The sequence below is a fragment of the Piliocolobus tephrosceles genome, chromosome 10 (genome assembly GCF_002776525.5).
Source record: "Piliocolobus tephrosceles isolate RC106 chromosome 10, ASM277652v3, whole genome shotgun sequence".
Taxonomy (NCBI): domain Eukaryota; kingdom Metazoa; phylum Chordata; class Mammalia; order Primates; family Cercopithecidae; genus Piliocolobus; species Piliocolobus tephrosceles.
Window position 1 is genome coordinate 117,685,240 of NC_045443.1, and position 16,222 is coordinate 117,701,461.

At 41.7% G+C, this 16,222-nt stretch overlaps 1 protein-coding gene across 2 annotated transcripts in view; it reads left to right on the plus strand.

Annotated features, from left to right (window-relative positions):
- The first annotated feature begins 6 nt into the window (after positions 1–6).
- BICDL1 (BICD family like cargo adaptor 1) overlaps positions 7–16,222 on the plus strand; it is a 107,673-nt gene continuing 91,457 nt past the window's right edge. For both annotated transcript variants that reach the window (XM_023204566.2, XM_023204572.2), the window contains exons 1-2: positions 7–511; positions 9,060–9,275. In XM_023204566.2, coding sequence (XP_023060334.1) covers positions 80–511; positions 9,060–9,275 — 648 coding nt within the window. In that variant the 5' untranslated portion in view covers positions 7–79. The remainder of the gene's footprint in view (positions 512–9,059; positions 9,276–16,222) is intronic.

Sequence of the window (16,222 nt, forward strand, 5' to 3'; positions counted from 1 at the left end):
GCGCGGCGGGGCCCCTCCCCCCTGCAGCCTGGCGCGCGCCGGCCGGGCCGCACCGCTGCGGGCTCCGCGCGCGCGGGCCATGTCCGCCTTCTGCCTGGGCTTGGCCGGCCGCGCTTCAGCACCCGCCGAGCCGGACAGCGCCTGCTGCATGGAGCTGCCCGCCGCGGCCCGGGACGCAGTCCAGAGTCCCGCTGCCGCCGCCGCCCTCATCTCCTTCCCCGGGGGCTCCGGGGAGCTAGAACTGGCGTTAGAGGAGGAGCTGGCGCTGCTGGCGGCCGGGGAGCGGCCGTCCGACCCCGGGGAACACCCTCAGGCCGAGCCTGGGTCTCTGGCCGAAGGGGCCGGACCGCAGCCGCCGCCCTCCCAGGACCCCGAGCTGCTGTCGGTGATCCGGCAGAAGGAGAAGGATCTGGTGTTGGCGGCCCGGCTGGGCAAGGCGCTGCTCGAGAGGAACCAGGACATGAGCCGGCAGTACGAGCAGATGCATAAGGAGCTGACAGACAAGCTTGAGGTGAGGACCTCCCCCCCGGGATGGGTGGGGAGCAGGGGCCGCCCAGGCACGCGCCCGGCCCTGGGCAGTTTTGGGAGCCACTCACCCCCACTTCGTTGCTCATCCTACCTCGCAGAAAATCTGGAATGAATGGGGGAGGGAGGATGGAGGATTATCAGATTTCATTGAACCCACTTGACTTCCCCACCCTGCTCACAGCAAATGGGTCCATGCATGGCTCCAGCCGCTGTGGGCCGTTCTATATACGTACTGTATCCAGCATCTAAAATAGAGCTTACAGTATGACTAATTTATACAGCACTGAGGTGGTGGTGGTGTCTGCATACAGAGAAACGAGAAAGTCGGGAAGCATTTAAAATATGCTCCAGGTTTTCAGAGTAGTTAATCTCTAATCAGGGTGTTAGCCTAAAGCTTTCCAGTTTGGGCGTTAAGGCCTCTAGATGCCCTTGTCTTAACTTCCTGGCAGCTCAGAGTTGTGGGAAACAAGTGCCCCTAAAGGAGCTTTATATAGCCTTCAGATGCTCAGGGATTAGGAATTGTGTTTCCATTGCAGAAATCAGGCGAGCCAGAGCTCAACATGTGACCGCTGGTAGTGGATTTAATTTGGGCCTCAGTATTTATGTGTATTTGAACAGTACTTTTCTGTGTTCTGGGTCTCAGGCTTGCAGTTGAATGACCAAATGCAACCTATGAGAACCATATTACTTTAACTTCTGTTATAAAATACCTCTTAAGGTATCTGTAATATTTCTGCCAATTCCCTGGGCCAGTCTTTCAGAGTTGTTTGTTTTCTTGCCCTTAACTAGAAAAGGGCCTTGAATGCAGTACAGAATGCCAGCATTTCTAAAAATTAGATTGCCAAAAAAGGGGCAGAGGGTGGGGAGAGGGAGTCACCTGTGACTTACCTTTTCTGCCTGTGCATTTACTATTATTGTTACCTAGTTTAGTTGCACCCAGCTCTTTTCATTCTTATTACAGCAAGAGAATACTACAGACCTGAATGAGGTTTGAAATTGACCCTAATCAGGTTCCATATCACTGCTACTGGTTGAACAGTCAATGTAAATTCAGAAATACTCTATAATAAGATTTAAGTATGCCTGTAGTCCAGAGACATAAAAGTAAATCCAGGATATAAAAAGGAAACCTGTGAGTGCCCTGTAATTTGGTTGGCCTGTTAACTAGGTCTGCCAGTCGATGAACTCCTGAGATACCTCTCTGAAAAGTCGTTTGTGAAACCTATATTTAGACTGCCAAAAAGCAGCCTAATGAATTGAATTGTTTAATTTTCACTTGAAGTAGAGGTCTAGAAATAAAAAGCCTTCTTTTTTTTTTTTTATAAAGAGATTCAATTATATGACTTTGTAAAGAAGCACAACTACAAAGATTTATACTTGCGATTTGAAATTTCTTCTGTGAAGGACTTGATTGAAGGGACAGCTAACTTGAACACCATATCAGTTTGATTAGTGCCAGATTTCATAGTAATCCTGAGTGTGCAATTACATACATCCTGGGTTCCATGTGGAGCCTTTATACCTTTCTTCAACAAAGGGCAAAAATTTCAGAATTGTAACAAAAAAAAGATTGTATTGTAAAAGAATAAATTATCTTTGACATTTTATTATTTACTTAATGGACAACAATAGTTTAAAACTCAAACTATTTTTTAAAATCTTCATTCCTCTGCAGGTCAGCATATGAACTCTAACTAAAGTTCAATTTTAAGTTCTGGAGATAGTCACACAACAATGTGAATGCCACTAACATATACTTAACATATACTTAAAGGCTAAATATTGATCATTGTTAAAACTCAGTGATGAGGGGAGTCAGTTATATTATTTCTTCTAGGTATGTTTGACAATTACAAAAAAATTTTAAGTTTTAAAAATGTACATTAAAGATACTAAGAGAGTACCTTTAGTTGCTTGTTAATTCTTCTAGTATTAATGTGAGTGACAGACTGGTTTACAGAGTACTGTTTTATTTGACACCTCCAGTTTAGTTTTCCCCACAGTACATTTTTTGAACAACCTAAGTTTTAGAATGTCTGTTTAGACAAAGTACTTTCTAACATTTAGTGCAAACTACTGTACTTTGTACCTTTTTCTTTCTCTCTCTCTCTTTTTTTTTTTTTTTTTTTTTTTTTTTTGAGACAGAGCCTCGCTCTGTCGCCCAGGCTGGAGTGCAGTGGCCGGATCTCAGCTCACTGCAAGCTCCGCCTCCCAGGTTCAGGCCATTCTCCTGCCTCAGCCTCCCGAGTAGCTGGGACTACAGGCGCCGCCACCTGGCCCGGCTAGTTTTTTTTTTTTGTATTTTTAGTAGAGACGGGGTTTCACCGTGTTAGCCAGGATGGTCTTGATCTACTGACCTCGTGATCCGCCCGTCTCGGCCTCCCAAAGTGCTGGGATTACAGGCTTGAGCCACCGCACCCGGCCTCTTTTTTTTTTTTTTTTAGACAAGATCTCACTGTATCCCCCAGGCTGTTCATGGCTTACTGTACTCTCAAGTGACCCTCCCACTCAGCCTCCTAAGTAGCTGGGACTACAGGCGCATACTACACGCCTGGCTAATTTTGTAAAAATGTTTCCTAGAGATGGGGCCTCACTATGTTGCCCAGGCTGGTCTCAAACTAGAGGGCTCAAGCAGTCCTCTTACCCTGGCCTTCCAAAATGGTGGGATTACAGGATTGAACCATTGAGCCTGGCGTGTATTTTCAATTAAATCAAACACTTGGGAGTATAAAACCAATACTTTAAGACACATTTATTCATGAGAGAACTTGACCAGAAAAAAAACATTTATAATATTCCATGAACTGTCAGACATTTGGACTCAAAACACTTTTTCTTACAGGGTGGTTTGAAAGAGAAACATGTGAGTGGACTGAGAGAATGCCACTTTCACTATTGAAAATGAGACTGGTTTTATTTTAGTCCCATCTTCTCCACTACTACAAAATCGGCACCTTTCTCTTTTTTTTTTTTTTGAGATGGAGTCTCGCTTTGATGCCCAGACTGGAGTGCAATGGCGTGATCTTGGCTCACTGCAAGCTATGCCTCCCAGGTTCATGCCATTCTCCTGCTTCAGCCTCCCATGCAGCTGGGACTACAGGCGCCCACCACCACACCTGGCAATTTTTTTTTTTTTTTGTATTTTTAGTAGAGACAGGGTTTCACCGTGTTAGCCAAGATGGTCTCGATCTTCTGACCTCGTGATCTGCCTGCCTCGGCTTCCCAGAGTGCTGGGATTACAGGCGTGAGCCACCCTGCCCGGCCGGCACGTTTCTAATTTCGGGACAAACAAGGCATTTTCAAGATCTTTTCTACCTATTCATTAGTTGAGATTAAATACCTCTCTGGTTCTGTGTGCTAAGCCCAAGATTTTGTTTTTTTCGTTTCAAACGTTAAAGTACTTGATGTTACACTTTTGTGTCATTAAAGCCATACTATTAATATTTAAAGTCTTCAGTGGTTTAAAGGTTAACATAGAAGTTTTTTAGTTATATGCCTCTTGGGGTTTAAATGAAAATTCAGGTTAATTGGAAAAACTGTAAGGTTTGGGCACTTTTTTCTGCTCTTGAGTTGACTGTATTTTATTACTCATTCACTGAATCAGATGCTTAAAGTTCTTTTTTTTTTCCTTTGAGACAGAGTCTTGCTCTGTTGTCCAGGCTGGAGTGCAATAGCATGATCTCAGCTCACTGCAACCTCTGCCTCCCAGATTCAAGCAATTCTCCCGCCTCAGGCTCCCAAGTAGCTGGGATTACACCCGCCCACCATCAGGCATGGCTAATTTTTGTATTTTTTAGAGATGGGGTTTCACCATATTTGCCAGGCTGCTCTTGAACTCCTGACCTCAGGTGATCCTCCGACCTCAAGTGATCCTCCCACCTCATCCTCCCAAAGTGCTGGGATTACGGGCAGGAGCCACTGCACCCAGCCCAAATGCTTAACGTTCTGAAGGCATTTTTAAAAATTTCTTTTCTTTTCATCTATAATTAGCCCTTTTGCTTTTAAAACTTATGTATCTAGTCATGTCCTTAGCTTTTTCCCCAGAATATGAAGTAAGGCAGTAACTTGTATTTATATACTTTTTTTCTTCAGGAATTAAATATTTGTTGTTAATGTACAGGATCTTCCTTTTTTCCATCATGGCTGAGTGGATTATCCCTTTACGGCAGAGATTGTCCTCTTCCCTCAGTTATATTTTCCTCCTCCTTCCCTAAGCCAGGCCAATTCTCATTAGTCCAGTACTATTTTTTTTAAAAGGAAAAACAAAAGATGAAAATGAATACATAATGGGAGTCACTAGTAGATTTAGGGAAGAAAACCCAGGGGTTCTGATTTGCATTCAGTACTTGGACCTTTAAAGAACAGTACTTTTCAGAACCATGCACTGGACTTCTGAGCATATTGTCACTTTTTTTTTTTTTTTTTTCAAAACCCCTTTTTTGTAAAGACTTTTTATTTGTAGTTATGGTTTTATTTTTGGGTGGTGGGATTTTTTTTTTTTTAAATTGTCTTTTTTTTTTTTTTTTTTTTTTTTTGAGACAGAGTCTCACTCTGTTACCCAGGCTGGAGTGCAATGGCACCATCTTGGCTCACTGCAACCTCTGCCTCCCGGGTTCAAGCGATTCTCCTGCCTCAGCCTCCGGAGTAGCTGGGACTATAGGTGTGCACCATGCCTGGCTAATTGTTGTATTTTTGGTAGAGACAGGGTTTCACCATATTGGTCAGACTGGTCTTAAACTCCTGAGCTCATGATCCGCCCACCTGGGCCTCCCAAAGTGCTGGAATTACAGGCATGAGCCACTGCGCCCCGCCATAGACTATTTTTTTAAATGGTTTTAGGTTTCCAGAAGAGCTGGAAAGATAGTACAAAGAGTTTGCATATACCCTGCACCCAGCTTCCTCTTATTAACATCTTACAATAGTATGGTACATTTGCCATAATTATTGAACCAATACTCATGTGATTACTAACTAAAGTCTTCAATTTATTCAGATTATCTTAGCATTCATCTAATACCTTTTTCTGTTCCAGGATACCATATTACATTTAGTTTTTGTGTCACTTTAGGCTCCTCTTAGCTGTAACTGGCAGTTTCTTAACCTTATTTTTGATAACCTTGACAATTTTGATATTAACTTTCTAAAATACTATATAACCCTGAGAAACGAAGGAGAGCATAAGCAGAACTTGACCTTCACACTTCCTGACAGTCTCCCTAGAGTTTTCTGGTTAATTTAGCACTTAATTGAAAATATAATTCTAGGAGAAACTTTTCTCGGGGCAGATGCTAAATTCTGTACAAAGTGGTAAATTCTGTATGTTTGTTAATAGGAAAGCCTGGAATTTTCACAGGATTGGGAAACACGAAATAGGAAGTTTGTCTCATGTCCAAAGAAATACAAGGACTGAATACACTGATCAGCACCACCTGTCCTCAGCCCTGCCCCCAAGTGGATTGGATTGTTTTAGTTGCTTGGTTGGGCTCTTCACTAACAGCTGTTTGCTGAATATTTTTAAATCACTCTGTTCTTTTAGAACACAAGCCTAATTTATCTGGCCTCTCAGTAACACTGTGATTACTGAGTTCTTGCCATTGCCTTCTGCTCAATCTTTTTCATTTTGAAAAAATTGAATAAAACCAAGTATCACAATTTTAGGATTGCAATTAGCATTTGTTCCTGCATTCCATCTTACTGAAGTTTCTACAGTGACTAAAACATTCTCATTTTTGGAAGTTAAACACTACAAGGGATGCATAGAACAAAAAATTCTCATACTGATGAGAAAGCCCTTCCTTGTCATTTCTTTTCCCACATTGCTCCAAACAGACTATAAAATATGTGTCTTTTTCAACAGGTGCATTTGAGTGGCTATTTCCAAATGAGTTGTCCCCTTAAAGTTGTCAACTTGGGAGTTTTCGGTGAAAACTGCCTTTGCCAGTGTGCTCAGAATGTTACTTTTCGATTGCTGTTTTTATCTTTTGGCACATTCTTTTGACTGCTCTCAGTCATGGTAAATTTTCATCTTTTTGGGGTTAATGACTTTCAGAATGATTCAAAAGTCACTCAACAAAGTAAGGAGAATAAGATGGCAGGATGAAGGAGGCTAATATCATTTTTTAGACACACCCCAGATGTGAAGTAATGGAACTTATTTTCTTGCATGACTGTAAGCTGTCCCTTACGGCTTTCCAAAAGAAGCATTCTGAAAGATATTTTGAATGGTGAGAACTTCAGTAGAGTGAGAGTATAGCCTCTCAAGATAAGGAGATGACTGAGTAGTCCGAAAGAAGATTCATATGTGCATTTTAGCTCATTCAAACAATCTCAGTGCTTGATGTCAACCTTCAGTGTGTCAGAATTTCCTGTAGAACTCAGGATATATACATATACAGATATACACACACGCACATGCATAGATGCCTTAGACTTCAGTCTATTATTTATTGAATCACAATCTCAGGAATTGGGGTCCAGGGTGTATTTTGAATAGTTACACGAGAATGTTTCTGAGAGCACCAGAAGTTCAGGACCATTACTTTCACTTAGATTTCCTAGAGTCTTTGAAGTAGATTTGGCTGTTGTACGTACTGTGCTTTTTAAGTAGGAGAACATACTCTTTTCAGAGGCATGCATATTTATCTCAGAAACAAAAAGTTTTTTTTGTTTTTTTGTTTTTTTTTGAGATAAAGTCTCACTCTGTTGCCCAGGCTAGAGTGCAGTGGTGCGATCTCGGCTCACTCCAAGCTCTGCTTCCCAGGTTCATGCCATTCTCCCGCCTCAGCCTCCTGAGTTGCTGGGACTACAGGTGTCTGCCACCAAGCCTGGCTAATTTCGGTTTTTGTATTTTTAGTGGAGATGAGGTTTCACCGTGTTAGCGAGGATGGTCTCGATCCCGTGACCTCGTGATCTGCCCGCCTCAGCCTCCCAAAATGCTGGGACTACAGGCGTGAGCCACTGCGCCTGGCCACAAAAAGATGTTTTTATTTCCCTCAATCCAAAGGAATCTTGTTTTATTGAGCTGCTACATTAGACCGTATGTGCTTTTCCTGCATACCATCTTTCATATGCAATTTGTTTTATCAGTCTCTCCCACTAGAATGAAAACTGTGTACAGGCGAGGACCATGTCCGTTTTGCTTATTAGAATGTCCCTAGAGGCCGGGTGCAGTGGCACACGCCTGTAATCCCAGCACTTTGGGAGGCCGAGGCGGGCGGATCACGAGGTCAGGAGATCGAGACCATTCTGGCGAATACGGTGAAACCCCGTCTCTACTAAAAATACAAAAAATTTAGCTGGGCGTGGTGGTGGGCGCCTGTAATCCCAGCTTCTAGGGAGGTTGAGGCAGGAGAATGGCGTGAACCTGGGAGGCGGCGGAGCTTGCAGTGAACGGGGATCGCACCACTGCACTCCAGCCTGGGCTACAGAGCGAGACTCCGTCTCAAAAAAAAAAAAAAAAAATGTCCCTAGGACAGTGCTTGGCCCATAGTAGGTGCTCAAGAATGAATGAATGTACCAGAAATAAATATGCAAGGCTTAATGGGCCATGATTTAAGGTAGCCCTGAACCTGAACTTGCCCTAATGATTTTGAATTACATTACTCTATATAGCAGCACATATTTATTGAGCTGTGACTTGGAGAACCAGAGTCAACTGACAGACAATCCCCGCTTTGCCATTTACTAGTACTGACCTTGAGATTGTCACTTAACCTCTTCTGTTGCTTCATTTGTAAGAAGAGATGGTTAATTGAAAAGATATCTGGAGTTCTTTTCATCTCTGAAAAATTCTGTGATAGTAAGAGCCTGGTATTATGCCATGGATAATAGGTGACTCCATGGATGATAGAAAGCCTCCTTATAAAAAGTAGGGAAGGTGCGGGGCACGGTGGCTCACACCTGTAATCCCAGTACTTTGGGAGGCCGGGCCGGGGGGATCACGAGGTCAAGAAATGGAGACCAACCTGGGCAACATTGTAAAACCCCATGTCTACTAAAAATACAAAAAGTAGCCTGGTGTCATGGTGCGTTCCTGTAATTCCAGCTGCTTGAGAGGCTGAGGCAGGAGAATTGCTTGAACCTGAGAGGCAGAGGTTGCAGCGAGCCAAGATCTCACCACTGCACTCCAGCCTGGAGGACAGAGCAAGACTCCACCTCAAAAAAATCAAAGAAGGATTTTAGTTATGGGACTCATTTTTAGTTGTTTACATGTATAGTTCACCAATTGATTAGATGATTTGGCAAATTTCAAGTGAACTCCCTAGTCTAGAACTCATGCCTGAGGATAAGAATAAACATAATAACTCTAAGTATTTTCAGTAAGAATGGCGTTCTCTTTATGAAGCCAGCTTCTTCCCTCATGTGGAAGAAGGAATATTTTTGTAGCTGTGAATTGGGCAACTTGTCCTACGTGGTAGGGTGTTTTATTGTGTCGACTAACTCGGAAAAAGAAGTTAGGAGAGCGTGGAGAGAAAAAATAAAAGGCTGTGGAATTTTTATCAGTGTTTAAATCCTCTTTACTTTTCACCCAGCACTTAGAACAAGAGAAACATGAATTGAGAAGACGATTTGAGAACCGAGAAGGGGAGTGGGAAGGCCGAGTGTCAGAGCTGGAGAGCGATGTGAAGCAGCTGCAGGATGAGTTGGAGAGGCAGCAGGTTCATCTGCGGGAAGCAGATCGAGAAAAAACACGGGCTGTCCAGGAACTGTCGGAACAGAACCAAAGGCTATTGGATCAGCTCAGCAGGGTGAGTCACAAATTAAGAATTTAAGATGTAAAATACTAAAAGTTAAAATAGGCCGGGCATGGAGGCTCATGCCATGCCCGTGACCCCAGCACTTTGGGAGGCCGAGGCGGGAGAAGCACTTTAGACCAATTTGGGCAACATAAGGAGACCTCATCTCTAAAAAAGTTTTTTAAAAATTAGCCAGGCATGGTGGCACCTGCCTGTAGTCCCAGCTACTTGGGAGGCTGAGGTGGGGGGATCACTTGAGCCCGGGAGGTCAAGGCTGCAGTGAGCTGTGGTCAATCATGCCACTGCCCTCCAGCCTGGGCGACAGAGTGAGAGCCTGTCTCGAAAAAAACAAAAAGTTGAAACAGAGCTTCTGTGTAATGTCAGTCATATAGATGATAAGAGCAATTCTAATTTTTATGCCTTTGTTTTTAACAAAGTTCAGTATTTCTATCTACAAGAACTTTGGTATTACTGAACTAGGGGTCAGGAGCCAAGATGCATGCTTGTGGTTAACAGACTTCAACAATCACTTAACTTGGGAGTTTTCTCATTTTTAAAATGAAGGGGTTGTGCTTAATGACTTCTGACATTTTTATAGCTCTGAAAGTTCATGATTACTTTACCTACAGAAAGTCTATCACTGGCAAAATTATGTTTAGTTAAAATATTAAAACATTAAACATTAAATATTAATATTAAAATATTAAAAGGTACTGTCTTTAAACTTTTTAAGCTTAGGGCAAATTCATATTTAAGCTTAGGGCAAATTTTAAGCTTAGGGCAAATTTCTAGAGCAATTGAGTTTTATTGATGTTGCATTTGTGAATGTACATTTTTTGTATTGTTTAAATATGAAAAGAAATGTGTATCTGTATTGAAAATTTGTTTTATTTCCACATTTAGTAAACATTCTTTATTTGTACCTTTCTAAGGTGGTGTCGTGAAAGTATTAACCAAAGTCAAGGCTGTAAAATAATTTCAAGGAAGGAGGTTGAGGCAAAATAGATGGAAATCTAATTTAAATATAGAACATACCTTTTAAACAAATGCAGGAATGTTATTTATACCCTGGTCTATAAATCCACCTATTTTAGAAAATTAAGACTTGGATTTACTATTGTACCTCAGCCCTTCTTGTATATTGAAAATAAAACAACCAACTCTTCAGTTGCCAGAGAAAAAAGAACTTCTCTGATATCATCCCTTAGCGCTGATGTTCTCATGGGAGCAGTGCCGTGTCTGCGTGGTTAGTGTTTGGTGCTTTGGTCTTAGGGAAAAGTGTAAATAGGGCAGCATTTCATAAATTCCTGGATCTTCCACTAATTTGATGGGTGATGCTATATGAAGTTATTTCACTAGTTTGTGTTGTAGTTGCTTCCTGTAGTTATTCTGAGGCCAGTGAAAAAACATGTCTCACAAGAACATGGGAAGTAAATGCCACCAGTAGGGAAGGGGGGAGAAGAAGGAAAGGTAGAGGAGAGGGAGAAAGAAGGAAAATGATGCTTAGTAACTAGGAAAATAGTTGCAGGGAAATACCAGAATGTTTGTGAGAGGTGAGGATTCAGGCAATAGGTAGAGCTAAAGATCTTGCCTGCAGGTTTCCCATCTGGAGAATCCAGTCACCGTTTGCTGGTCTGAGAAGTAGGAGTTGGACAGTTCAGGAAGTCACTTCACAGAGCCAGCTCAGTAACAGGATTTCTGATTCAGTTGCTTTTTTCAGCAACTGGGAACGGAATCTCTATCCTTGTAAAAATGTTTATGTTTTTGACTATTTTCTTTAATTATTCGTAAAAGATTCAACCAGAGAGGCCTGGCTAGATTGATTTATTTGTTCAAAAACATTTAATACATACTTTGAGTAAGTGTTTCTTATGGAGACTTATAGAATGAATGCCACAAACCAGAAAAATTAAAGGGGAATTTAAGATTTCTTCGGGGCTAAGTTCATGTTACAAAATAACATGAGCTAAAGCAGACTCAGCCCTGTGAAAGACAGGTGACCAAGAGAGATGAAGGGAAAAAGCAGATCTCAGCGTGACATAGCAAAAGCTCATGGAGCTTGGAATCTGACTCTGGTACTCATTAACGGGGTGACTTTGTGCCTCAGTTTCCTTTTCTTTAAAATGGGTGTAAAAATTTATGCCTCATACAAGTACTGTTGAAATGAAAAATGAGATAATGTGTTTATGTTAAACAGCGTATGAAGGTAAGGATTTGTTTCAGTGTTGTTGGTTATTTTACTAAAGCAGTGTCTTTATAATTTGTTCACTTTGCCTAATTTTTTTTAGAAAATCCTGATAAGCTGCTCCCAAAAGAATGTAGGAGGATCACATTTCTACTAAATCTAGATGTTTTTTATTCTCTCTGGCCTTGAATATGGGACCTTGTTGAGTTTTATAGCTTTTTCCCTTTTTTCAAGCAGGACCAGCCCCTGGAGTTTCCATCAGCAGCAAGTTTAGATAGCGTTTTATTAACTGAGTATCCAGGAACTAGAGGAGTTAAATATTTTGAAGTGAATTAAGATTCTCCTAGGACAACATAATCAACAGAGGTAGTAGAAGGCTATACTTTTATTGTAGTGTTTATAGTGTGTTTTTATAAATATGAAATGTATAATGTCTAAAATGCAGTACAGTATTTCTTTGATACCTTCATCAAGAGTTTACATACATCTCATTGGCTTCGTTGGCCTCCAAGGCTGCTCTTCTCTTTATTAATAACAGCTTTATTGAGATATAATTCACATACCATAGAGTTTACCCTTTAAAAGGGTACGATTTGGGACTTAGCACAGTGGCTCATGTCTATAATCCCAGCACTTCAGGAGGTTGAGGCAGGAGGATCACTTGAGGCCAGGAGCTTGAGACTAGCCTGAACTATACAGTAAGACCCTGTCTCTACAAAAAAACATGTTTAGTTCTCCATGTGTAGTGGTGCGTGCCTGTCTGTAGTCCTAGCTGATTGCTTGAGCTTGGGAATTTGAAGCTGCAATGAGCTATGATCACACCACACTGCACTGCAGCCTGAGTGACAGAGTGAGACCTTGTCTCTTAAAAAAAAACTTTTAAAAGCATATAATTAGATAGTTTTTAGTTATTTACAGAGCTGTACCACCATCACCATTATCTAATTAGAGAACATGTCACCCTCCCCAAAAGAAACCCTGTAGCCATAGCAGTCACTCATTTCTCCTAACCTTATAAGGACGCCAGCCATATTGCATTAGACCCACCCTAATGACCTCATTTTAATTTGATTACCTATGTAAAGACCCTGTCTCTAAGGTCACATTCTGAGGTACTGGAGTTTGAACTTAAGTATATGGATAGGGGAAGGGGAACATAATTCAACCCATAAGAAATGTGTTGGGGTTTTCTTACCAACAGATACAACTCTTGGATCTTAATCAGTGCTGTCTGTGGGAGGTGTTCACAGTAATGTCAATTTTCTTGGGGATTCCATACACTTAATAACATATTTACATACCAAAGATACATAAGCCTTTGGCCATATGACTAAGAGCTGCCATGGTTCATGGGAAGATACTTAGAACCCTTGATTTTATTCTTTAAGAAAGTCCCAATCCACCTCTCTCATTACCCTCCTCTAATGACTAACCTGCATTCTATTCCTTAGAGTAAAATATGAAAGCCTTTATTATTTTTTTAGATCTTCTTTAATTCAACATTCAGCAAATATTTATTGGTCAAGGCATTGGGAATACAGTGGAGAACACAAGTCCTCTGTTTTACGAAGCTAGTAGGAGAAGATGTATAAATAACTGAACAATCCACAAGATGCAGATTGCATTAGGTAGTATGAAGGGTGATTTGATGGAGACTGACTAGAAAGCAGGAAGCTCTTTCTACCTTAGAAAGAGTTGGTAGGGGGCAGGGCATGGTGACTTATGCCTGTAATCCTAGCACTTTGAGAGGCCAAGGTGGGCGGATCACCTGAGGTCAGGCGTTCGAGACCAGCCTGGCCAACATGGTGAAACCCTCTCTCTACTAAAAATACACAAATTAGTCAGGCATGGTATCGTGAGCCTGTAATCCCCAGCTACCCGGGAGTCTGAGGCAGGAGAATCGCTGGAACCTGGGAGGCCAAGGCTGCAGTGAGCCGAGATTGCTCCTCCGCAGTTTAGCCTGGGCAACAGAGCAAGACCACATCTTAAAGAAAAAAAAAAAATCGGTAGGGAAGGCTTCTGTGGGGAGACAGTATCTGAGATGAGACCCCACGGGTGAGGAGCCAGCTGTGGAAGAGCCAAAGGAATAGCATTCTTTGATGAATACTGTTAGATTGTAAACTCTGTGAGAACAGGGACTCCATCTGTCTTGTTTATTGTTATAAACGGGTATCTAGCAGAGTGGACATTCAATAAAAGATGGTTGGGTTTTGTGCTTGTTGTTAAATGATTATCTAAAATACCCAATAAGGAACTGTCAAGAATACACTACCCCTCCATGTACTCTGTAGAAGTACACTCCTGACTTTCACACTCAGTCTTAGGCTGTGTGTATGTTGTTTGAAAACCAGTTGTCAAAGATGCCATGGATGTCAGTGCTTTGACAGGCAACCCATAGCTAATGGTGACTCAGTTGCCTGGAGACCTAATATTATTATCATAGATACTCCTGGAATTGCATAAAAAGCCAGTGTTCAATGAATTGAGAAGTGTGACTACATATGAGAATGGACAGAGCTTTTGTGCATTGATTTAAAGTCTGCAGGTCCTTTTGCATTGCACTGTGCTTCTCCATGGTCTGCAGGTTGGTCAGTTACAGAGAGACTGGTTCTGTAGTTCTCTGACTCTGCTGATGGGTATGGAAATGAGCCTTTCAGCTTTTACAAAAAATTCTTGTCTCATGGGATGACTGGCCATTATTTGTGTTTAGGTGTCATTGTGGCTTTCCTGTCCTTCTTGGGAGCGTACACTGGACAAAAGAACTCCCTGTCTCCAACTCTGTGTCATCTCATCTGTTCTCATGCTCCAAATGGTCTGTAGTATGGAGAAGGAGGGAGCCAGAAGTTCTCTTTTGGAAAGCTGAATGGTGATTGCTTCTGAGCAGAACCTCATGTAGGATATATGATTGCTCACTGTGCAGCCCTGATGGCTTCTTCAAGAGTGAAACTCTTGAGAATTCACCTTAAAATAATTATTTTTTTCTCTTATTATTTATTTAGATATTTTGTTATATCCTTTTTGCATTTGTTTTCCCAGAGCCCCCTCCATTTATCCCTTTCCTCTCATCACAGTGCTACAAGTGTCTCTAACAAACCTCTCCCCAATTTCTCACATCCAGAATTGGGGTCATGTGCCTTGTCACTATGGCTTTGGGTATTACTACCTAATACCCAAAAGGAGAAGCTGTATTGGTAGCAGTGTATAAAAGGGGCTGTTTCAAAGGCTGAATGAAACCAAGATGGGTTTCTACTATAGAGTCACTGAGATAGGGAGGGTGATAAAGATCATTCAACAGGAAGTTAGGCCTAGGTCCAAGGCCAGGAGAATCCAAAGCCTGTACTTTAAACTAGAAGGGATTAGACCAAGAGATACCTGGAGAAATGGTCTAAAGATTGGTGAAGGAGAGACTGAAATAAAGAAACAAAGATCGATTATAGTTAGGTGAAGCCAGGAAGTTTGAAATCTATGTTTATGAAAGATTGGCTCCCAATGGGGTGTTCTTTTTATGAACTTTGATTTATCTGGCTAGGATAGGGCCGGCTTCTTAAGGAACTTAGCTTTACTGAATATTCCTTAGCAGATATTCAGAAATTCTAGTTTTGCCTCTATCCTAAGTTTAAGTTTTATAGATTTGTTTGTTTGTTTGTTTTCGAGATGGATTTTCACTCTTGTTGCCCAGGCTGGAGTGCAACGGCACGATCTCAGCTCACTGCAGCCTCAGCCTCCGGGGTTCAAGGGATTCTCCTGTCTCAGCCTCCTGAGTAGCTGGGATTACAGGCGCCCGCCACTACATCTGGCTAATTTTTGGTATTTTTAGTAGAGATGGGATTTCACCATGTTGGCCAGGCTAGTCTCAAACTCCTGACCTCAGGTGATCTGCCCACCTTGGCCTCAAAAAGTGCTGGGATTACAAGCATGAGCCACCATACCCGGCCTATAGATTTTTAAATTTAAAAAATGTTTATTGTGTTTCCTGATGGCAAAAAGAATTCATGTTCACTGGGAAATAATATTGAGACAATAGCGAAATGTTCAGTGTAAACAGTGAATATCTCCCATGATCCTCTTCCGAATAAAATACTAGCCACGGTTTGGTGTTAGTTTTTTTTTTGTATTTTTTCATATGTGATACACACACACACACACACACACACACACACACACACGTTGTACATAACTTTTCTACTTATTTTGCTTTCTTTTTGTTTGTTTTTGAGACAGAGTCTTGCTCTGTCTTCCATAGTGCAGTAGCTGGGGTGTAGTGGCACAGTCTCGGCTCACTGCAACCTCTGCCTCCTGGGTTTAAATGATTCTTGTGTCTCAGCCTCCCAAGTAGCTGGGATTACAGGTGAGTGCCACCATGCCTGGCTGATTTCTGTGTTTTTAGTAGAGATGGAGTTTTGCCATGTTGGCAGACTGGTCTCAAACTCCTGGCTTCAAGAGGTAATCCTCCCGCCTTGGCCTCCCAAAGTACTGGCATTACAGGTGTGAGCCACCACGCCCAGCTGTTTTTGCTTTCATTTTAAACAAAATGGTTTTTAAAATTTTTTTCCACTTACTATATCTTGGACTTTTTTTTAAAAGCATTTAAAATGGTTGTATATAGTATTCCATATAGCACATATGGAGGTACCATGGCTAATGTAACAGCTGTGTTATTGATGGGCATATGTGTTGGTTATAGTGATTTAGTGTTAGAAACACTGCTGCAGTGAACATCCTTGTTCATATATTTTTGCACTCTTAACATTTTTCTAGGATAGATTGCTACAAA